General features: G+C 45.4%; 1 protein-coding gene across 9 annotated transcripts; it reads right to left on the bottom strand.

The window, feature by feature from the left end:
* Positions 1 to 370: 370 nt before the first annotated feature.
* Positions 371 to 22,823, bottom strand: caprin2 (caprin family member 2). 9 transcript variants are annotated; one of them, XM_068307048.1, is made up of 21 exons: positions 22,668 to 22,823; positions 20,676 to 20,900; positions 20,540 to 20,602; positions 20,367 to 20,453; positions 19,590 to 19,828; positions 14,362 to 14,444; positions 10,702 to 10,815; positions 10,363 to 10,400; positions 10,042 to 10,269; positions 7,177 to 7,218; positions 6,975 to 7,097; positions 6,814 to 6,886; positions 5,654 to 5,703; positions 5,442 to 5,522; positions 5,269 to 5,370; positions 5,049 to 5,189; positions 3,086 to 3,221; positions 2,850 to 3,014; positions 2,179 to 2,240; positions 1,920 to 1,971; positions 371 to 1,449 (listed from the first exon to the last, which is right to left on the bottom strand). In XM_068307048.1, exons 2-21 carry the CDS (start codon positions 20,892 to 20,894, stop codon positions 878 to 880), a joined length of 2,670 nt encoding a protein of 889 aa, XP_068163149.1. In that variant the 5' UTR covers positions 20,895 to 20,900; positions 22,668 to 22,823; the 3' UTR covers positions 371 to 877. The 9 variants fall into 9 exon arrangements, with proteins under 9 accessions (XP_068163149.1, XP_068163147.1, XP_068163148.1 ...); XM_068307046.1 differs by lacking the exon at positions 22,668 to 22,823 and having other exon boundaries at positions 20,676 to 21,592; XM_068307047.1 differs by lacking the exon at positions 22,668 to 22,823 and having other exon boundaries at positions 371 to 1,446; positions 20,676 to 21,592.
* Between the last annotated feature and the right edge of the window lie 1,831 nt (positions 22,824 to 24,654).

The following is a 24,654-nucleotide window of genomic DNA, read 5'->3' as shown; positions in this document are numbered from 1 at the left end:
GACAGGAAGGATCGTTGACAAGAAAGATTTGTCATTGGTCATTCCGTCTCTTCCCCAACTGAATCTCTGGTTATGTACTACGGTAGAGGTGTTGTATCAAGGACACTCAGTGAAACAATATGGACTGACAAAAATAACATTTGAGCTATTTGGTCAACAGAAGTTGCATCTGCATACTGACGGTTACAAGTAGAATGTACTATGTTGGCCAGCAGGGGGCAGTAGTTACAAACAAGCCCAACATGGTCATTTGAGCAGAAAGCCAATCTGGTGGTTACTGTAAAATGTGAGCAGAGTTTATCATCATTAAAAATTACCTGCTGAGTCAGGAGAATGGTAAAACTGCATGAACACACACAAATGTTGCTGCTCATCTTTTATTTAGGCACACAAATGGATCACTTCCATATCGTCTGTTCAGTGTTCAACACCATACCCACCACCAGAAACAGTCTCCTTCAGCTGGACATTCACAGAACATCAGGAGCCCAGCATCAAGCAATGTGATGATGCTTGATTCTAGTTCTGAGACATCAGAACATTCCTTAGCAGTTCAACATGTGGTCACCTGTCCAAAGCAATTCAGAAAAAAAAGGCACACGTGTTTAGGACTTAAATCAGTGACCGGTGGGTGGAACAGATGACGTTATTTAGGCCAGGACATACTGGTAACAGTCACAGGGGGCACCACCATCAAGAACACCACATGACAAGGGGATCAGGTACATGTGATTGTCTAGCAGTCCCCGCCCCTTTTAATTTGGCATGTAATTCAGAGTCAGATGTCTTGTGGAAAACAGGGCAGCGGCATGCAGCCTGACCTCAACACTAAAAGGTCAGTTTAACCATCATGTCGTCGACAGATTGTTGGTCAGGTTCAGTCCTGATACAGCAGGAAGCCAGAGAAGGTGCTGTACTTCCAGGTGCTGCCATAGATGGCGCCACGATGCAGTCGAAGCCACACCTGGTCTCCTTGGAACAGAGGGAGGATGGCGTGATTGCTCGCCGTCTCGTGATCGGGGGCTCCGTCGTTAGCGTAGGCCGACACCATGACCTCCTCGTTACGCATTAGGTTGATGTAGAGCGGCACGTTGATGGCAAGTTTCAAGATGTGGAAAATGAAAACGTAGGTTCCGTTGACGGGACAGTTGAAGCGGCCGATGTGGATGTCGTACATCTCCCCCAGGTTGCTGTGGAGCTGGTCGAACACGATAGGCTGGTCAAGGTTGCCTGGAACAAAGTTGGCAGTGCGGGAGGCGGTGAACGCCACTCGCAGCGGCTGGGAGAGTGGGTAGAGGTGCATAGGAAGGAGGGTGTGGTGATGGTGATGGGGGGTGACGGGGACTTCCAAAGTGGACACCGACAAGGAATCGCCATGACCCGAGTCCACGATGGTGAAGGCTCCGTCCCGGTCTGGGCTGCTGACTTGAGAAGAGTCACTCCATGCTGCTGCAGAGAGGAGACAGACTGTCAGTCTGATCATAGGAACACAGTCTGGGCACTGATCTGTGCCAACACAACAAGTCTCCAGCAAATACATTAGAATTCCACTTAAATAGTATTTTGTAAGCCGCCAGACAGAGGCTGATTGGAGGTCTGCTCTAAACTTGCAAAAGCATCAAGACTGAAGCCTTGAATGGTAACAGGGTAACAGGGTAACAGGGCAGATTAGTCCCTAAAGTCGGACTCCACTTCTCCTGGTCCTTTGTGATTCAGTTTAGTTTGTCTTTATTGTAAAGACCCTCAATCAACAAAACGTACGCACGCCTCAACCAGTTTGGTTCTGGTCAACAGGAAAAATTACGTGTGCAATAGCAAAGGTGTGATGGTGCAAACCTTCAATGTGCACAGTGAAAAGAGTTTAACAGTAAGACACCCAATCTCTTCAAGCAGGACTGAACATCAGACAGTGTTCTTACCACTGGAGCTGTGTCTGCCCCCTCCATGTCTGTAGTTGTGGTATCCAGAGTCCTGAGAAAACACCATTGAGGGACAAAGCAGCGAGATGGTAGTGCATTGAACACATCTGCTTTATTTAAAGGCCATTTGAAACAGTCTGTTTCAGAAGGTAATGAATAACAGCAACATCACAGTGAAAAAAGGAGCATTCGTTAAATTATTAAAGGATCTTTAGTCATTTCCTCATTGGTGAAGAGTCGCTAAAATAAATGTACTTACTCTAGCAGCATACAGGAGAGGCCCGGGGTCCCTAAAATGACCATGGGGGATGTAGGACCCTCCTGAGGAGTAGAAACCAGTGAGCTTCAGAGCTATGCTAATTAGCATTCCAGCCCAGGCTTGAGACAAACGACCATAAATCAGGGTTTGAATCTGGAGCCTTTTAACCAGCATTTCTCCTGTTCTACTCTGATCAACAGTTATTTCAAACTGGAAAAAAACAATCGCTACACGCAATAATCACAATTTGTTCAAAGAAAAAAAATTAACTTTTATACTTTCCTCAACCTGAAAACTGGACTAAAATGAAACCTGATGCACACAACAGCCCAACAACTGATAGAATCTGTAAAAAGGAACACAAAACCACTTCAACAACATGGTATCACAGCTTCTGATCTCCTTCAAAAAAGAAACAGGACCCAGGTTTTTGTATTTCAGACCAGTTTAAAGATCAGACGGGGGGGTCTAACCACCATCAGACTGAAGAGAACCTTCAGCTCGTTACCTAAAGTCCCTTAGAGCCTCATGACTTCACACAACCTGGTTCACGCTACGTTTCTGCTGGTCCCCACCCATAAACTCCTGATCTGGAGAAACATCTACCCAAAGGAGGTGAATGTGGGGGGGGGGTGACAATCCATAAGAGGGACAGGTAAAGGGGGAGATACCTCGATGCCACCCAGAAGAGCGAAAGCTTAGTGCCGGGCCCCCGTCACCACGAGCCATACCTCTCCACGCTCTTCTGGTATGGTGTGATTGACCGTGTCGACCCCCACCAGATGCTCCTGGAGACACAAACATCTGTCCCCCCACCGAACAGTCCGACTGGTACGCTGGGGACACACAACACAACTGGTCTCCACTGACTCCAGCTCACCGGTGAAACAAAAACCCGTCAGCTCACCTGATCGGTCTTCTGAGGACGTGAACTCGGGGGGCGTCTGGGTGCCGACGCTGATGTAGGTGGGCTCAGAGAAAACTGTTGCATCTGATATAGAGTTTTTTTTGCCTTTCTGAGACAAGGTGTTCCTCTTGAAGACCTACAGTGACAAAAAAGACATTAAATATAAAACGCACACACCTAACATTCAGATCTGGGTGTGATGGTTCAGAAACGCCAAGAACAACTGCAGTCCACAGCAGGCAACAAAAGGCGTTTTGAACGTCCACCGTGAAGGTCATGCTGTCAGCAGTCTGCCCACTGGATGATGTACGGGTCAACCTCTCATGACATCTTATGACAAAGAACACATTCTGAATCAGATGTGGGTCCCAGGTCGGCTTCATCTCCCTTGTTCAACGTCAGACACAACAGAAACATGTCCATCGGGAAACACTGGGCCACATTGCTGGATTTTATGTCAATTTAAATTAGGCTCACATAAAACACACAACAGAAACTCTTAATACACTGAAGCACAGCAACAGTCCTTAGAAACAATCTCAGTACAAAAAAGATGTTTACGTCACAACTAACTCGAAGGCGTAACATCACCAAACTGATCGAAGGTTGTCTGAAATGATGTCATTTCTCTGGGACTCCACAGGTCACGAGTGTCCACGGGTCACTAGTGTCCACAGGTCACGAGTGTCCACAGGTCACAAGTGTCCACAGGTCACTAGTGTCCACAGGTCACTAGTGTCCACAGGTCACTAGTGTCCACAGGTCACTAGTGTCCACAGGTCACTAGTGTCCACAGGTCACTAGTGTCCACAGGTCACTAGTGTCCACAGGTCACTAGTGTCCACAGGTAAACAGCTGGATGAACCACGGTGTCAGAACACCCACCAGACCAATGCATTTGGCACAAAGTACATTACAAAACAGAACTTACACTTGGGCTCAAAGCAGGGAGGTGTCAGGTGGGGCAATGCTTTACTGCTGCAGAGCTGGGGCAAATTGGCATGAATGAAAGAAAGCTGAATTACCCATCTGCCCCCAAACTCCTGAGGACGTTAGTTCATCCCTCCATACAAACCAAAGGTGATTAAAAGTGAATAGATATGAATGATCTCAATGAAGATGCTGATACAGTCTGGTTTCTGGCTGCACAGGGCCGTCTGGAGAAGGTTGGTCTTGTGGTTCCAGAAGGGAACACAACTTCCTGCCAAGTTTCCTTCAGGATCAAAACGTATTTATCTGGGCTAGGGTGGGAAAATATATTTTCATACTGGTTATTTTAGAATGGAATAACCCTTTTACACCCCAGTACATAAAATGTGTGTCTTGCATTCAAGTCGTCTTTGCTTCGTGTTAAATTTGTGTGAGGATCTGACTGTTCACCATGAGACGGTCGCAAAAACCAAATCAGTTCAGAGTCATTCAACATGAAGGACTAGTTACATGCATGTTACATTACATTTAGTTACATTAGTTACATCTGGGCCTTTGAGGACAGCCATGATGCTGATGTGGCCCTCAGTGAGAAGGAGTTTGACCCCCCACTGCCATAGAGTAACCAGATTTTGTCAGACTGCAGTAAAGACCCTGAACCAACAGACCAATGGGGGAGCGGTCGGTTCCATGTAACCCTGAACCAACAGACCAATGGGGGAGCGGTCGGTTCCATGTGACCCTGAACCAACAGACCAATGGGGAAGGGTGGGTTCCATGTGACCCTGAACCAACAGACCAATGGGGGAGGGGTCGGTTCCATGTGACCCTGAACCAACAGACCAATGGGGGAGGGGTGGGTTCCATGTGACCCTGAACCAACAGACCAATGGGGGAGGGGTCGGTTCCATGTGACCCTGAACCAACAGACCAATGGGGAAGGGGTCGGTTCCATGTGACCCTGAACCAACAGACCAATGGGGGAGGGGTCGGTTCCATGTGACCCAAAAGACAAAGCTTTAGCAGGACTTACCGACTGGATATTCTGCAGCCGTGCAGATATCTGACTTTGCCTATTTGGGGGTGTAGAGAAAGTCTGTCCATGATGTGGAGTGGAAGTGGAAGACACCCCCCCATTACAGGGGGAGAGGACCCCGGATATAGTTATGGGTGTCTGTGGACCACAAAAAGGTTAGAAGGTTACAACAGAACCACACAGGATCCGGTCCAAAGACACCAGAAACACTCCTTACACAGGGACGGCTCCTGTCCTCCAGGCCGCTGGGGGGGGTTGAGTCCACGCAGTACAGCGGCGGGGGAGGAAACTTCTTTCTTTCTGCCAATTCTGGCGGTTCCTGCAGAGACAGGATGACTTTACCCACAGACATGTTGAGTCAATAGATTTCATAAGTTAAACGGATCTTACATGAGGTAGGGCTTTGGAAGAAAGTTCACAGGGGTCAACACCCTGATCCCCATTTGTTAGACCGGTGGGCAGTGGGGTTGACTGAGGGGGGCAGATAGAGTGAAGTGAGGACACGTCCACGTTTCAGTCTGAGCCACACACACACACACACGCACACACACGCACACACACGCAAACACACGCACACACACGCACACACACACACAGCTCACCTGCATCGCTTTGGGCGGGGCTTCACCTGGAGCTCTGACATCAGAGTAACCTGGTTGTTTGGAGGACAACAAAATGAATGACTAAATACGTTCATTCAAATAAAAACCTCTGAGGTTTATTATAATCCAATGGAGCATTTCACCCGTTGAGACAAAGACCCACAAACCACTGCAGTGAAGGCCTCGCAGGACTTAAAAATAAAAAAAAGGACACCCAGCTTCTGGTCAGGTCCATGAATTCAAGACCTCAGTCACTGCCAACAAAGTCTTTTCAAACAATTAGAGAAGAATTTATTTAATTAGTCCAATTACTTTTGAGCCCCTGGAATGAAGGGATTGTGTTTCATATTTTTATGCCATCTTTTTGTTCTACCCACTGAATTAACAATGAAAGTCTGCACTTTAAGTGTATTCGAACGGTTTCATTTAACATTCATGATGGTACTGTACTTAACCAAAATTGTCCGACTATTTATGGACCTAACTGTAAACAAAGAGCCAATCAAACCGACTTAAGATGTAAAACCTGACCTCCAGGCTCCTCTGGGCAGGGAATAAAATCCCAGGACAGCCTCAGGGGGTTGAAATGAAGGCCTACAACACTTGCTGTGACCTTTTCAAATTAAAACATTTTGATACAAAAAAAACTTCATGACAAAATGTGTCAAAAGATTGTTTTGAAGTCCAACATGTGCAGCGTCATGACAACACAGGTACTTTAACAGTTTGTAAGAAGAGTGCCCCCCCTCTAACAGACCCGGGTTCATTCAGTCAGGGCTCTTTTGACCCATTCCGACATGACCCCAGGTCAGCTGATTAACGGAGCTGAATGGATCAGCCGTGGGGTATCAGTTGCACCCCATTAATGCCAACCCATTCAATGGATGGACAACATTTGAGTTTCCCTTACGAGTCATGAGAACCACATGATAAAGTGATAAAGGATCACCTTCTAGAGACCATGAACAAATACTTATTGATATTAATACCCACTTGATGTTTCTGTGTATTACATGGTTGGAAATCAAAAATATTCGATGCCAAATGTATAACTATTACATGGCAACAGTCAAACGTCAGTGGTTGAAAACAACGGGTGGCTTTTTCCAGCTATTTCTTTTCTGTGTGTTCACATTTCCCTTGTTGAAAATCACTATTACCCAGAGCAGATGAAGAGCTGGGCAGCCTACCAGTCAGTCTGGATGCAGAGATCTCACCTTCAAGGAGAGACTCCTGAAATGGTAAGAAGCAATCCAATAAAACGCGGGAAAAGCTGAACAAAATACTCACACAGAGTAATCTCCTGGCTTTGAAAACCCACCTGCATGAAACTGAAGGAGCCATGGATCTTTGTCATGAGGTCCTCCAGGTGCTGCTTCCTCTGGATGGGGTCTTTCGGTAGGGCAGAATCAAAAATCTCAACAGGCATTTCCATTTGCACTGCCTACATAGAATCATGAGAAAATGTTTTGAGAGTCGTTTCGAAATATCCATAATTTTTAAATGACACATTTTATGCTCACCGTTTTGGCATATTGCTCTCCTCTGGGTCTTCTCTCTTTTCTCTGAAGTAGAATGTCATATTGTATATACCATTAAGTATAGAGCGCTTTTCTCAAACGAAACACATCTCATTCATCTTTATTTACATTTATATTATAATATTGGGTGAAGCTCTCATTAGCTGCTCATTAGCTGCATGTTTTAGTTTTACGACAGTAACGGACTTTACGTTGGTTTGTTTACGTCAGATGGGATACGTGATTTTTGGCAGGTGTTACTCGAGGTGCCACTAATTTGGTGTGTTGTGAGTGTGTGCTGCTGCGGCTGAGAAGACTACCCAAATAAAAGTTACGGATGTTTAACCCGTGTACCGCCTCATAATTATGGGTGAAGAGGAATATGGAAATCAAAACGCGTCATCATCCATTCACAGCTGGCTTCCTGTTATTGCCCATTAGCTTTCCTTTCAGAAAATCCACATCTCCACATCTCAGCAATTGAGCAAATAGGACTCCAAGATTGTCTTTGTATTCAGTTTGTCATTTCCTGAATCATCTTCACTTTAAACGGTGAGTAACATTTGAACGTTTAGAAACCAAACCCAAATAGTCATGCATTTATAATTTATAATCCTGTAGGCATTTTGTTTTGAAGAGGGAGTGACAGTTCACACATCTATCCATTATCTCCACCTTCAACGGTACAGATTCGTGACTGAACAGGTTTATCAAATGTTTAAGAAGCACCAGTTACAGGAAAGAGCAGGTGAAAAACCCCCATGTAGATTAGTAACCCCCCCCCCATCAGAGCCAGGTTGGTGCACATATGCAAGTGCCTGGTGACGCCGGGTCTCCACCCACGTTGCCCAGCTGGGCTCAGCCCAGAAGGACATCGTGGGGCCCAACCTCCGGTGGACTCTACCTGCTGAGGGAACCGTAGGGGACGGGTGCAGTGTGGATTGGGTGGCAGACAAAAGCGGGGGGTTCCACAACCCAATCCCTGGACAAAGAGACTGACTCTTGGGACATGAAATGTCACCTCGCTGGGGGGAAAGAAGCCAGAGGTGGTGAGAAACAGTAAAAAGTATGGTCTACATATAGTCGTGCTCACCCCTACCCATAGCTTGGGCTTTGGGCCCCGACCCCTCGAGAGGGACTGGACCTCGTCATATGTTGGAGTTTACCCCAGGGAACAAGAGGGTCATGTCCCTACGCCTTCATGTTGGGGACAGGTGTCTCACTGTCCTTTCAGCCTGCGGGTCAAACGACAGTGCCGAATACCCGGCCTTCTTGAAGTTCTTGGGAGAGGTACTAAATGGTGCTCTGACTGGGGACTCCATTGCTCTTCTTGGGAACTTCAAAGTTCACGTGGGCCATGATAGTGAGACCTGGAGAGGGGTGATTGTGACGAACGGCCTACCCGATCTGAACACGAGTGGTGTTCTGTTATTGGACTTCTGTGCTGGTCACAGTTTGTCCCCAACAAACACCTTGTTCAACCACAGGGATGTCCATAAGTGCACATGGCACCAGGTCACCCGAGGCCAAAGGTTAATGATCGACTGTTTTATCGTCGGACTTCCGACCGTTTGTCTTGGACACTCGGCTCAGGAGAGGGACAGAGTTCGACACCTGGTGGTGAGCTGGATCCGCAGGCAGGGCAATAGCCCGGACAGATTTGGCAGGCCCAAATATGTGTGAGAATCCGTTCGGGACGTATGAAGGCAGATGACAGATACAGGCAGGCCAGGCATCGGTCAGCCTCAAAGAAAATTTGGAAAGCACCTGAGGGGGGAAAACGTCGCACTACCAACACTATTTGCATTGGAGGTGGGGAGCTGCAGATCTCGACGACTGAGGATATTATCGGCCGGTGGAAAGTACATTTTTAGGATCTCCTCAATTCCACTACCATGTCAAGCAGAGGCCGAGGTCTCAGAGGTGGACTCATCTTCCACCTGAGCTGAAGTCACCCAAATGGTTTCAAAGCTCCTTGGTAGCAGGGCACTGGGGGTGAATGAGATTCGCCCTGAGTACCTGAAGTCTGGATGTGCAGGGACTATCTTGGCTGAAGCGTCTCTATAACATCGCATGGCAGTCAGGGACAATACCGCTGGATTGGCAGACCGGGCTGCTGGTCCCCCTTTTCAAGTAGGGGGACAGGAGGGTTGCTCCAACTATTGGGGGTTGACACTCCTCAGACTCCCAGGGAAAGTCTATTCCAGGGTACTGGAGAGGAGGATCAGACATATAGTCAAACCGTGGATTCAGGAGGAACAATGCGGTTTTCGTCCTGGTCTAGATGCACTCCACCAGCTCTACACTCTCCGAGGAGTGTTCCAGGGTTTGTGGGAATTTGCCCAACCAGTCCATATGCGATTTGTGGATCTGGAAAAGGCGTTCAACCACGTCCTTTGTGGGAAGTCCTTCGCAGCCTTTTGCTGAGGGCTGTCTGGTCCCTGTATGACTGAAACCAGAGCTTGGTTCGCATTGCCGGCAGTAAGTCAGACCTGTTCCAGGTACATGTTGACTTTGGAAAGGCTCCCCCCTAACACTGGTTTTGTTCTTCTTTGTGGATAAAAATTCTAGGCACAGCCAGGAGCTGGAGGGATTCCAGCCTGGGGACACAATGATTTGATCTCTGCTTTTTGCAGATGTTGTCCTGTTGGCCTCAAACCTGGACCTTTTGGCATCCAGGTTTGGCGTTTATTATACAAGGTTTACAATCAAGTCTGTACTTGAGACTTCAGATATTGAGTGCCATTATTATTAATAACTATGAAGCAAGAGATTTAAACAAGATAAATTATTTTGTCATTTCTTCCAGTTTCATAATGTAAGAAGCTTTCAAAAAAATCCAAATCCTGGAATTTGATGATAGCTCACCTCTTTGCAGTCAGCAGCCTGTTTCCTGGTAGTGACTGGGACTCTGGGGATCAAAGTTGCAGCTCCCTTCCACATTTTGCGGCCTGCACCTGTGGTCTTGGGGGCACCGTCTGACAATTCCACATCCCAGCAGTCAGGAGGCTCAGTCTCCATCATGGCATGAAAGCTGTTCTTCCAGTTCTGAGTGGAAGGAGTTGCTGTGTCAGTCAGGTACAGTCTGTCGAAAAACTACCATAAACCAACAGCGCATCAGTGGATCTGGAGCATGGCTGCAGTCCTAGCACTGAAGCACAGCTTTGAGAAACATCTGCTCTGTCTTACCTCCTGAGACACTTCAGTTGGTTTTGACTTTGGTATGGCTAACGGGAGCAAAACCAGAAGCATGAATCAGTCACCATTTCAGCCAAGCACAGACATACAGTAGTTTTAGGAGTCAATTATTCCTCCACATTGTTCTGTTTATCCTTCTTACTATTGTTTATGTAACGGTCCTATGAATAGTTTTAATAGACAGTAACATTTAATTAAACACGGACAGATTTAGTTGAAAAGATTGTAGTTGTAAGAATTTTGTACACCCATACCTGGAGCGTCCTGAAGTAAATAAAGTTGACTGATGGTAATATTATATGAGCAATATTAAGGGAAGCATTATCTTACTGCTGTGGTTGGTTGAACTTAGTAGAACTTTGGGGCCCTTGTTCGGTGAAGGTGGAAGACAGGTGAAATATTCACAGTTCAACAGACTTGTGAGCTCCTCCTTTAACTGTTTAACTGAAACAATAAATCAAAGAAAACCCAATGAAACTGCAGCTCATTACAAATCAGTTCTCATTTCTGTCATTTGTCATTTCACCTCATCATCCCTCAAATTGAATTAGTATGTTTCATAAGCTTTCAAAAAGCATTGGTGTAATTTAATGGATACAACCTCCACATATATGGGCTGACAATGATATCAAGTCAATCAATCAAGTTTTATTTATATAGCGCTTAATCATGACAGCAGACATTTCAAAGCGCTTTAAAAGACAGAGAAACCCAACTGAACCCTCCAGAGCATAAGTGACAGTGGCGGGGAAAAACTCCCTCGATGAGGAAGAAACTCCGGGCAGGACCCAGACTCTTCTGGGCGGCCATCCGCCTCGACCGGTTGGGTGGAAAAGAAATCAAAGGAAGATAAGAACAGCATCAGAGAGAGACAGAGAGAGAGTGACAGACAGGCCAGATAGAGACAGTATCAATATAAGATATCAGATATCAGATGTACAGAATTTTCCGCACCATAAGGCTTCACTTACCCAGACATCCACCCTCCAGATTTTCGGTCCCATAAAGCCGGCTATCAACTCACTAATTCAATCCAGACTTGTCCACTCTAGATCTGTGCGCGCTCACATAAAAAGGGCGGAGTTTGCTGCATGCGACCAATCACAAACATGCAACAAACTGGCCCGAGACGCATATTTCACAACGGAGGAGCAAACAATAATAATTAATAAATACGATCAATACAAATCAATAATCCAGGCAAAAAGCAACACAGTTGCAGCTGCCAAACGGAGCAAGGATCTCTGGGAAAACATGGCCGACTGCGTCAATGAGGAAGTTAGTGCCATTATAACATTACTGCCCCACTATGACTGCACTTGTGTATCTGACTACAGTAACATGTGTGTGTTCATTAATGTGTGTGTGAACCACATGTTTGGTTATGACATGTGATCGTAGCCCCGTGACTTTATGAACAGCTCTACGTACTGTGTTCTTCACAGGTTTTCAGCATCGCCAACAGAATACATTAAAGTACCTATCAATCAATCAATCCATGATTTACTGAAACAAATCATTGATCAATGACATTTTATCTGTGTCTTGCTTGTAACCCGTCCAACGAGGGATTTAAGGACATCATAATAATTACCAACATCACTCAAATATATTAACTGTGGCAAAGACCCTCAGGTCAATGCACACTGTGTGGGGCTGTCAGCGCGTGGTTGGGGTGCGTTCCATTCCTGATGTGAGGCTCCAGCAGCTGACAGATGTAATGTAACCCCTCCCCCCAAAACCTCTACCTTTCTACAGTCATTGTTCAGCCAATCCCACCGGATTACAGCCATCCCTAAATATTCTCTCTGCCTGAGCGCTCTGCACACAAGCTGTGACCCGAGATCCACCGGGTTCTCAGGGAACGGACGGCCCGTTTTCAAGAGAACTGATTGGTCAGTAGGTGGGGCTGTTATACCTGCTGAGCTCTGATTGGTCAGTAGGTGGGGCTGTTATACCTGCTGAGCTCTGATTGGTCAGTGGGTGGGGCTGTTATACCTGCTGAGCTCTGATTGGTCAGTAGGTGGGGCTGTTATACCTGCTGAGCTCTGATTGGTCAGTAGGTGGGGCTGTTATACCTGCTGAGCTCTGATTGGTCAGTAGGTGGGGCTGTTATACCTGCTGAGCTCTTATCCTGAATTTATCCTGCTCCGGAGCAGGTTAGGTGTTCAACACAGGTTACCGTGACAACATAGCCCGATAGAAAGTCAGCCACCTTTATTGTACCGAAAAGCCAGGGTTTAGCCTGAAGTTATCTCGCTAACCTGTAATCCAGCTTTATGGTACAGGCCTCTGGGCTTTGACTCGTTTGGTGTTTTGTGGATTGGATGATTGAAATCTGAACAAAGTTGGAGGTAACCACTAGTCAGATGGAACTTGGCCTTCAGTTTACAGATGGTACTAGAGCCCAGGGAAACTCTTCCTTGTTCAATGTTGAGAGTTGCTAATGTGCTGAAGAATTACCAACTGTAATGACTCCGATCTCTTTAATACATGCAGCATGGAGAGAAGACTCGACACGTGGTGTGACATCTCAGGATAAACCAACACGATGTAGAATCACAACACCCATCTGCAAGTCCTTCAATCTTCTCAAGCTTCCTCAGTGAAGTGCCCCCATTACACAACATGAAATCCCACTGACTCCCCCAGGGGCAGAGAAATACCCCTAGTAACATTTAAATAACCCCACATTTCAGGCTGTTGGATAAATGTCTTGACCGTTCCACAGTCTAATGGTCACACAGAATCTCAGCTTAGACAAATATTTCATCCACACAACTTCAGAGTGCCACAACTTGCTGAAAAGCAGCTTGAATTTGCCCTATCCTCCTGGAGCAGACACCAGCTGACACCTGAGGGCCACGCCCACAGGAGCTGAGAGGGGTAGCATCTGTCGTTAACAACAAGAGTCGACAGCATAAGCCAAGAAGAGCTGTTTGTCTAATCATGGAATTTATCGTCATGACGACTGATCCAGTTATGGAACAGAAGTTAGTTATGGAAGTTAGGGCAGTTCATGATGTAAAAAGGTTTGTGTGTGTCAGGGGTCACCCGCAAGCCAACACGGCATCGCTCTGAGTGAAGCATCATGGGATTGGTCAAGAGCAGAAAGAAAACACCGATAAATGTCCGGAGCGTCGGAGGAAGTCCAATGAAGGAGATGCATTGGGGTCGGACAAGCTAAACATGTGGGGTTGTTTGGCCAGGGGGTGACATCTCCTCAACTAAGGGCTATTCTAGTTTCAGTATTTTTTGAACAGGTTGCAAAAAATACCCTAAAATGCATTTAAATACTGGATGTATTGCACCAAAATGGAGTGGGTCACAATGAACCAACCATTACTAGTTAAAATCTACCCCCCATGGAAGACAATGACACTATTTCACTGATGCCAAGAATCTCCTAACATGTATATTTCGAAATGTTGAATTTTTTTAGTTTGATTTACAGTCTGAGGTTTTACTGATATTCATATCATTAAAATTAAAATTAAAAATTCAGTAAAAAGGGCAACAGTAGCAGCAGTAGTAATTATTTTTCACAACCAAAATACAAGATCGTTGACTACAATTAGTCCCACACTAACTACACCACATTCAGAGCTGACGGGTCAAGTCCAGCCGCCACCTTTGAAGAGATTGGACACATGACTACCCAAGAAGAACTTACTTTATTAATCCCCTGGGGGAGATTTGTTCATTCTTATATACGGTATATTCCACACACATACTGCCTGTATGTGTGCACACAGGGGAGAGATGCTGGAGAGACGGGCAGCTTTTGGGGACCGGTGCCTCGCTCAGGGGCACCTCAGCAGCACTCAGGTGGTGAACCGGCATCTCTCTAGCCACCCCCTGTTCCCAAGCCAGGTCCTAGAGGACTGAGCTACTGCCGCCCCTCAAACAGCCTACCCTCCTGATCCAGAACCACCCAGATTAGGGACATGAGAATGGATGGACCTCCAGTGACTGATGGGCTGTACTCACACGTGCTTCCAGCCGCTGGCTTGTCGTTCCCCTCCAACAGATCCAAGTAGGCCAGAGCTGCTCGCTCCATCTGCTCCTCCAAACTACCACAAAATAGAAACAGGACTTTAATGAGTCTATGGTGTGACAAAAGGATCTGCACTTCATTAAACTGAGTTACAGGAAACAATGAGCTGCCATTTGTCCACAGTGTGTTTTAGGGTGTTTGCTTGTTGTCAGTCTTGGTGTCACAGATCAACATCCATCGACAGATTCAGCAGTAAGTTCTTAAATGTCCCATCTTTATATTATGCTTCACAAAAAGCACAAGTCAAATCAATTTTATGTACAGTATTGCCAATGTGTTCAGAGCGCACGATCCAGAGCAGTAAGTCATGACAGCCCACGGTAATGTGCACAAGTCCAACTGTTGGAAGTACAGACTGGACTGGTGAGAAACACACTTTTTAAAAAGCAGATCTGGCTGAAGGTGTGTGTAACGTCTGCAGCCTGCCGGCGGCTGCTCTTGGCTCTACAGGTGTGGTTATGGAATCACCTTTCTTCAGCCTACCTAAACAATACTTGCAGGACTACTGTGGGAACTAGACGATGTGAGTGCAGACATGTGTAGCCGTGGTCCCCCGGTCCCACTGGCTTAAGTTTATATTTAATTAGGTTTATGACACTCAATACATGTGAGATGCAAGTGAATGGTTTATGAACACAATCATTTGGACGTGTCATTTTGAAGTGGCTTTACTTATGAACTGGACTGACTGCTCTCTGGAGAAGGTGTAGATGCAGTGTGATTGTTTGCACCTGGCCACCAGTTCAACGCTACGAGTTTCAACAAACAATTGTGAAAGATGGCTACACGGCACAAGGCTTTCACAGCTGAAGTGGCCGCTACAATGGGAGAAATTATCCGTGAAGAAATAACGGCAGCATTGGCCAAAAGTTTCCATCAGTAAACAAATGATTGGAGGAGTTGAAAGGTAACCTAACTAAATGCGAAGGTAAAGTAGCTGCACTGGAGAAAGCTTCGGGTTATACTGATGACAGACTGTCTGAACTTGAACGTAAACAACAAATGATCATTGAAGAAAATAATACATTAAAGAAGAAGATTATCCAGCTGAAGAATCACAGCCACAAAACCGACATCCGCATCTTTGGCCTGCCGTTGGGTGTGGAAGCAGGGAACCCGACTACGTTTACAGAAAGGCTGCTGCGGGAAGTGTTTGGTGTGGATATGGTTGGAACCGGCCCAGTGATCAGCGTGGCACATCGTACTGGTCCCGAGGAAAATGGCTCGAGGTGCATGATCGCAAGGCTGCATAGCTTTGAGATCAAAAGGAAAATAACCCAGAAAGCAGCTGAGTTACGTTCGTTCACGTATAACGGGAAGAGAATCCGGATCCATTCCGACGTCAGCGCTGAGACAATGAACCTCCGTGCAGTTTGAAGATGTAAGGTCAAAGCTATTCAAACGCAAAATAAGATGCGGCTTTATCCAGCCAACTGCAACATTCATCCTGACCTTTCGTGAGAAAGTGCACAAGTTGACTACTGCTAGAGAGGCAGAAGATTTCTTCATTCATTACATTAAAAACATTGAACCTGATGAAGAGGAGGACGTGAACGGGGCATCTGACAAGGATGAAGAAGAAGGGTGATGTTGCATCTCAAAAGGAGGATAGAGAGTCTGATAAAGTGGGCGAGGAAACTGACATGACAAAGTGATAGAACATGGAATGGATGCACGGGTCCAAACTCAGGTACTGTCTTAATAATACTGTTTATAGAAGTTGGATCCTTCAAGTGAAATGAATGGGATGGAACACTAATCAATTTCTATCACTGGACTGAAAATGAAATTTATTGTGGAACATGATGAGCTGGTGGTGCTGCCATATGTGTCATGTCATGAAATATCCTTTTGCATATGTCATAATGCCATGTTGGCTGATGGTGCTGGCATATGAAACATGCCGTTTAATGTTGTGTTGCATGTGGTGGTATTATTAGTGATGTGGGAAATGAGAAGTAGCCAAATGTAAAGTGGAATGGGGGTGGGGCGAGAAGACAAAGCTACACTATGCTAAGTGACAAATTATGTGTGTGTGATTAGTTGTGTGTGATTGGTTGTGTGTGGTTGTGTGTATGTGTGTTGTGTCTCATGGTTCACAAACTGAAGGACAGATGACTAAGAAGCAGCTATGTTTATTATGATTGCAATTTATTTACCAAGAAAAGGGTTTAAATTAGCTCACATAAATATCTGCAGTCTGAGAAATAAAATAGCAGTGTCAGAATTACTGTCCTTGGGGATACATTAATCGGCAATATCAGAAACTCACCTAGATGATACGTTTAATGATGATATATTGGGTATCCAAGGGTACAATATCTTTAGAAAAGTCAGGAATAGTTCTGGTGGGGGTGTTGCAGTTTACGTACAAAATCATATTCCAGCAAAAGTAAGGTTTGATCTGATGGCTGCAGATACCGAAGTCATCTGTTTGCAAATTAATTTACCACATGTTAAACCATTGCTCGTAGGATGTGTCTATAGACCGCCAAGTGCAAATATAGATTATCTTGACCAGCTATGTTCTATGTTAGGTAAAGTATGTGACCTTGGTAATGAAATTTACTTTTTAGGAGATATATAGACTGGAACTTAGCCAGTTGTCCATTGAAAGAAAAGCTTCAATCAACTGCTAGAATATGTGATTTAATTCAGGTGGTGGAAAGATCAACTAGAGAGTGTTCAAGGAAAGACGGCGTGAAAAGTGAAATATGCATTGACCATATATTCACAAATTGCAGTTATTTATGTTCAAAAGCATTATCCATACCAGTGGGATGTTCCGATCATAATTTAGTGGTAATTGCAAGGAAAGCAAAGCTTCCCAAGTCAGGACCAAAAGTGGTTTATAGGAGATCAATGAAATCATTTAATGATGACGCATTTATAAATGACATTAAAAAAGTTTGTTAGAAGCAGGTAATGGAAAATGAAAATCCTGATGAAGCATTAGAGGTCTTTAATTCTTTATTATTACAAATTATTGGAAAACATGCTCCACTAAGAAAGCATACAGTAAGGAATATGGAATCACCCTGGGTGGATACTGAAGAGAAGCAATGAAGCAAAGGAATGAAGCAAAACAAGCAGCCGTTATAACAAGTTTTGAATCGGATTGGCAAATATACAAAACATTACAAAATTATGTTACTTACCTAAATAAGACAAAGCAATTGTTTAATGTGAATAAAATAGAAAATGTGAATAATGACAAAAAGAAAATGTGGAATGTAGTAAATGGTATGATGGGTAGAAACCCTAAAGCCTGCCCGTCTTATATCCAAGTAGATGGGACATATTTAACTAAACCAGTTTATATTGCTAATTATTTTAATGATTTCTTTCTGTCAAAGATCAACAGTTTAAGGAGCAACATGAAGCATATAAACACACACTCATCAACAACATTAATTAGGAACTTATTGCAAAATAAGGACTGTAGATTTAAAATCGAAACGGTAACTGCTGGTGAGGTTGAGGATCTGCTTGAATAATGTAAAGATAGACCACCAGGTGTGGATAACTTGGACATAAAATGTATTAGCTTGGTTTACAGTTTAATTTCTGTTCCTCTTTGTCATATCATTAACTTGAGTATTGAGAGATGTAGATGTCCTGATGCTAGATTATTCCTCTGGCCAAAAATACAGCTGCACCGTTCTCAGGGGCAAATAGCCGCCCTATTAGTTTGTTACCAGCTTTAGGAAAGGTAACGGAGAGAATTATATTTCAGCAAATTCAACTTTATTTTGATGTACATGGTTTGAACACAGATTATCAACATGCTTACAGGTCTGGCCACTCCACATGTACAGCATTGACACAGATGACAGATGATTGGCAATGTGATATTGATAATGGAAGACTGGTAGGGGCTGTTTTACTTGATTATAGTGCAGCGTTTGATCTGATTGATCATCCTTTACTATTAGGAAAGCTTAAATTAATGGTTTCACTACACCTGCATTAAAATGGATGGAGAGTTACTTAAGTAAGAGAAGGCAAACTGTTTTTTTTTAATGGTAGCTTATCTGATGTCAGTACTGTTAACTGTGGAGTCCCCCAGAGAAGTTACAGAGTCTATATTAATGGGGACTAAGTATCAGTTGAGATCTGAGCCCAAATTGAATTTAAATGTCAATAATATTCGAATTGATCAAGTAAAAGAGACCATACTGTTAGGTATTACATTTGTCAACCTGTGACCATGATAGAATGTTGTTAACACTGTTAGTAAAATGGGAAGAGCTGTATCAGTTGTTAGAAGAATCTCTGAAGATCTGCCACTAGATGTCACTAAACAGGTCTTGAATGCCTTGGTTTTGTCACAGCTTGATTATTGCTTTGTCATTTGGTCCAGCGATACAAAGGCCGATCTGAAGAAATTACAAATTGTTCAAAATAAAGCAGCACGTTGTTAAACTATTCCTATAGAACTAATGTAAAAGATATGCATGATAGATTACGATGGTTGACTGTTAGTCAAAGGTCTACCTATTGTTTAGTAAATTTCATTCGTAACATAATAGCCACTCAATCTCCAAAAATAATTCATAAAAGTTTATCGAAACATTCTTCCAGTCATGAATATCAAACAAGACATGCAATAGAGGGGAGGTTCAACTTACCTAAAGTTAGGACTTCTGCTATACAGAAAACTGTCATGTATAGAGCTGTTAGGGTGGAACTCACTACCAGCATATATAATACAAGCGAACACAAAAGAAGGCTTCAAAACCATGGCAAAACGGTATCTTTCAATATTTCATGAACAAGACTGTATGTGTTTTAACTGTATTCATTTTTATTTTTATTGATTTGTTTTTTACATATGTACTTTGAATCTTGTTTTGTTTATTGAATTCTGTTTAGTTTATTTGGAGGGAGAGAGATAAAGTCAGAATATGGGAGGAAAAAAAAAAGAAGCTAGGATAACCCTAACTGCTGATATATTTCATGATGCTGAAATTGTAATTTAAACTATGTATTGTCCTTCTAGAAGTGAACCTTTGTATGTCTGTGTATTGTATTTGCTGTATGAATGATATGTTGTCTGTGTACTGGACCCCAGGAAGAATAGCCATGCTTATTTGTGCTAATGGGGATCCATAATAAAGTAAAGTACCTACATGACATGAAGAGTGCTTCTACGACTCACCCGAGCTTGTAATCCCTCTTTACGCCCAGCAGGGCGGCCAGCTGACTCAGGCAGGTCAGCTGCTGTGCTGTGCAATGAGGAGCCCGGTTCTGACCCGCTAGGAGGTCTCTCCTGACATGTTCCTGCTGCAGGCTGTGGAGGAGGTGCTGGACCTGGAGCACGGTGCTCAGACGCCTCTTCTCGGCTTCCAGCTTCTCCATCTGTTCCTTCTTCACCACCTTCTTCTGGGCTCTGAGCAACTAGAGCAAAAGGAGGGTTGAAGGAGCAGTCAGAGTTGTGTGCAACACTCCTGTCATGTGATGCTTTTTATTCTTCACAAAAGACCCAGGAGCAGACGGGAAGAGACTTTTCTTTGGACCTCTTAGTCAACTTGGAATAAAATAAAGTCATATTTTCATGTGTTGGCGAAGTCTCCCTGCCTCTTGCCCCGTCGGTCCACTGGGCTAAGCTCCAGCAACCACAGTGACCCGCAAAAGCGAAGAAAGCAGTACGGGCAATAAATTAATGAAGTTAAAGGACTGTGAGTGCAGAACACCAACAAATGTACCGACCCTGCTCTGGTAATACCACGACCAGCCTTCCAGCCTCAGCTCCTTAGACTGTTAAAGGAGCCCCCCATGAAAAATGTACACATCTAGTAAATATATACTGTAAATACAGTATTAGGAGCTGATGCACGTACAGTTATCAATGTCTGGTACCACCACCTTTAAACAAATGATAGAAAATGGGCCTCACAAAAAGCAGTTAGTCCTACAATCAGACTGATGGACTCACCGTCTGAGTCAAAGTGTCCAGAGTTCTGTGCAGCTCCTGAGCGAACACCAGGTTATGCAACACCTCCTCATACTTTTCCACAGCTACCTGCAGGACAAGGAAACGGGCCCTTTACCCGACTGAAACATTTCCTCAAATGAAAGTTTTGCTTTCCTCACATGGTCAGGTCTTACCATCTGATCCTTGTTTAGTTCATCTCCCCTGTTCAGCCTCAGCTTGTAGTCTTCCAGTTTCAGCTGTGGGCACAGAGACAGACTCCAGGTGCCCATTCCCAGCTGTCCAGTTTTTAGACCCCTTAATCACCCTTACCTTCTTTTTCTCCAAGTTGCGGACTTTGTTTCTGAGGCAGATGAGACCGTCTTCGATGTAGTTTTCGTAGCCGTGGTAGGCTGTGGAGGCTTCCAGACTGAGCTGGAGATCCTTCAGGCAACTATCCATCACAAAGTCCTCCTGTTCTTTTTCCTCTTCCTCTGAAGTCTCAGGCGGGGGCACGACATCCAAGGTGGGGAACGGAGACAGCTGTACCATGTTGACCTCCGTCATGAGAGAAGAGCAACAGACTATTTACAGTTGTGAACCAGGACCAGTGTTTTATAAAGCTACGGTGTCAGTGTGCGTTACAAACAAAAGGGCATCAACAGGACCGGGATCTGCCCCCCTGTGGCACGAGGAGCCCTACAAACCACCTCCAGTGGAACACTGGTGTGAATGTTTCTGTGTGTGAAACAGACTCTGTGAGGCGGCCTGAGGGACAAACCTCTGCTAACAGCCCAGCATCGTGCCGCCTGATTGGCCGTTGGTGGAGATCACCAGAGCTGGCAGGTCCATCATTGGCTGAGTCTCAGCAGGTTCACAGCCCCTGATGTAATGGTGGTGGTGGGGGTCCTTGGGTTAGGGCCACACAAACTCCCACGTAAGAAGACGACACTAGTCTGACTTCTTTTAGGTATAGGTAGTCCTCAAGATACAAATATTCGACTTACAAACATCTGTAGATGTGAACAACTACACGCCACCGTGTCAGCAGCGTAACGCCCCATGGGTTCAGATTTCACGTGTCATCTTAGCATGACTCAGCAGACCTCAGACTCATCAACAGTTTGATGTCAGAAACAACAGAACACAATGAGTGACGGAACTGATCAGATTGTGTTCAATATTGACCTCTGACCTTCAGTGATTATCCAATCAGGGCTCAGTGTCTGCTCATTGGAGGGGCACCAGGAAGGAGCTGCCCGCCGCTCTAACCCCCCCTCACCTGCAGACCCCCCCCCCCCTCGTGTGTGTGTGTGTGTGTGTGTGTGTGTGTGTGTGTGACGGGCCTGTTCACACTACATATAGATGCACACAACCACTAACCTGAGTCTATGGTGGATTAATAGTTAATAAAATAAAAATCCCGCCATCAGCCCCCAGCCCCCAGCCCCCAGCCCCCAGCCCCCAGCGCGTGCTGTTGGGGTTCCCAGTCCGTGAACAGAGACTCCGTCCATCAGTGAAGGTTTTCAGCTTCAATCCTTCACCACCAGGATGTGAAGGATTGAAGTCTGTCGTTCTGTTTGGTTCCATCAGCCCAACAGGAAGTTCAGCTGTGACCCCCGTCAGACAGACACCACACAGACGAGCTTCAATAAGACACCTCAGCATGAAGACACCTCATAGGAGCCCCCCAGCACAGGAGGGAGCTTGTGGTAATTACCCCAGTGGTATGGGGTCCGGTGCTGCTCTACCCCGTCTACACACACATTCATCAGTAAACGGTTCTGTTAGAGCTGGAGTTTGTTTAACGACCCCCCCCCCCCCGCTGATGAGACACGTTCCAGTCCGGACTGGTTCGGCCCAGTTTGGGCTGCGTTCCAGTCCAGTGACAGGGCGTTTAAAGAGCAGCTCCACCTGTCCGAACCATGACGCATGACGCGCGTCTGGCCCGTACCGGAGCCCTTTACGCGTCAGGAGGTGGGGGGGGCGTTAGTGGAGGGGAAGTTAATGGGGGGTAATTAAAGAAACCGGACGATCAATTAAAACGGAAGCAGCGCCCCGGTCCGGTCCGGTCCGGTCCGGTCCACATCCACCGGGATCCACACGACGGTTTCCGCGAGGAGACGCCAAACGTTTGCTCCATGTCACATTAGACGATATTACATTATATAATACACTATGTTATGTTATATGTTATGTTATATTATGTTATATATTATATTATATATTAGGGAGAACTTTGTAGATGTGAGCGGCCACAAAACACCGAACCGTTTAACGCAGAACCCACCGGTCCCGGTACCGGCAGCTGACCCACTGACCCACCTGGTCCACCGGCTCCAGAGGTTCCGTCGTCCTGGGGGGCTCTGGACATCACGGAGCCCTGCAGCTCGACGCGCAGAGGCCCGCCGGCGGCGGTTCCTCCCTTTATATACCCCCCGGTAACATCCGGTGCCCGGTGCCAGACCACATCCGGGTCTGGCACCGGATGACCCCCCCCCACCACCACCACCACCACCGGGAAGCGTTTGCCGTCCACGCTTCATGTTTGACTGAGATCAGCTGTTTGTCCCCAAACACAGAAACATGAGACCTCAGAGGATCTGTCAGCAGGGGGGGCTGTCGTTACACTCAGTGACGTCAGAATGAAAGCCGGTCACGTGACAAGAATCTGACACTGGAACCAGAATTCTGAAAGTCCCCTTGTCGGTCTGACGTCACAGATTATGTGGATTTTCAATCTTGATAACAAATTACAGATAAAAATTAATCTGAAAAACAGGATCGAACGTCATCAAACTGACAGTAAAGTAAACACAGAAAACGTCACCAAATATCAGAATTCATAATATTAATTATTATTATAACAATTATAAAAACAACAACAACAACAATAATAATAATTATAATTATAATTATAACAACAACAATAATAATAATAATAATAACAATAATAATAATACGAAGATTATTCATCAGTTTATTGGACATTCTCACCGCGTTACCTTCAGGCGTTCTATGTAGGGACTGAACTAACACACACTGCACCATCACCTCCACCCTGACCCTGCTCCACTGACTGGATGGAGCAGATGCTGATGTTTGGTGGTCCAGCTGCAGGAGACACTGAGTAGAGATGGAGGCTGAGCTGAAGCCCCTCCAGCAGCTGATGTGATCCTGACCCACATCCGGTTAAAGTGAACACTTCCTTTACATTAACATCTGTAAAGGCAGAGACGATCAGCATGCAGGGTGAAACACAAACTGGTGAAGAAACCCTCCACCTGTTGGTCTGGAAGCTTTCAAAAAAGGATGCTAGAAATCTGATTGGACAGGTAAAATACACACCTGGGCTTTCTGTTCAACAATTACAAATGAAATGTGACACAACATCACCTGGACAGATGCTTCAGTTCATGAAGTTCATACATTCATGTTTATAGAGCTCACAGTTCAAATGCAAAGAGTGTTTTCTAAAGGCCTCAAACTAAAAACACGTAGGGACCAATCAGAGTGAGTCCTGTCAGCGCTCGGTCCAATAGGAACGGCTCTACACCTGACGGGTGTGGCTCTCCCTGAGACTTCAGTTACCTTAGAATGGTTAACAACAGTTGATATGTGTGGGCCTGAGCTGACCCCCCCCCCCCCCAGATACTTGTGCTCATCATGCACATCGTCAATCTCTCCCCCGGATTAAAATGTAATCTCTATTATGTCCAGATTAAGGACATGCAGACTACAGACAGCTAGAGACAAACGTGTTGGGGTGAAACCGATTGTCACCAGTGGGGGGGTCCACCGTTCACTGGGTTCACTTCTACTGAGAACACACCAACATTTGTTTCTGGGTACCTGGTAATTATATGTTCCTGTAAACCTGTTGGGGGGGGACCCGGCTCAGGAACGACAGACCGGATCCTGAAGTGGATCCGGTTCTGGGACCTTTAAACACTTCATAGAATCACTAAATCCTCTAAAAACACCCAAAGCTCACCTGTCGCTGAAGGGGGTGTGTGTGTGTGTGTGTGTGTGTGTGTGTGTGTGTGTGTGTGTGTGTGTGTGTCTGTCTGTGTGTGTGTGTGTGTGTGTGTGTGTCTGTGTGTGTGTGTGTGTGTGTGTGTGTGTGTGTGTGTGTGTGTGTGTGTGTGTGTGTGTGTGTGTGTGTGTGTGTCTGTGTGTGTGTGTGTGTGTGTCTGTGTGTGTGTGTGTGTGTGTGTGTGTGTGTGTGTGTGTGTGTGTGTGTCTGTGTGTGTGTGTGTATCTGTGTGTGTGTGTGACTGTGTGTGTGTGTGTGTGTGTGTGTGTGTGTCTG

The sequence above is a fragment of the Antennarius striatus genome, chromosome 22, assembly GCF_040054535.1.
Source record: "Antennarius striatus isolate MH-2024 chromosome 22, ASM4005453v1, whole genome shotgun sequence".
NCBI lineage: Eukaryota > Metazoa > Chordata > Actinopteri > Lophiiformes > Antennariidae > Antennarius > Antennarius striatus.
Note: the sequence above shows the minus strand (reverse complement) of the source record. Positions and strands in the feature narration are given on the sequence as shown.

Coding starts and splice junctions, on each gene's coding strand:
- caprin2 (XM_068307046.1), bottom strand. CDS start 20,909: ATGACGGAGGTCAACATGGTACAGCTGTCTCCGTTCCCCACCTTGGAT. Junction 10,816..14,361: donor GCCAGCGGCTGGAAGCACGT/GTGAGTACAGCC, acceptor TTATTGTTTCAG/TTAAACAGTTAAAGGAGGAG. Junction 3,222..5,048: donor GGCTGCAGAATATCCAGTCG/GTAAGTCCTGCT, acceptor TTGTCACTGTAG/GTCTTCAAGAGGAACACCTT.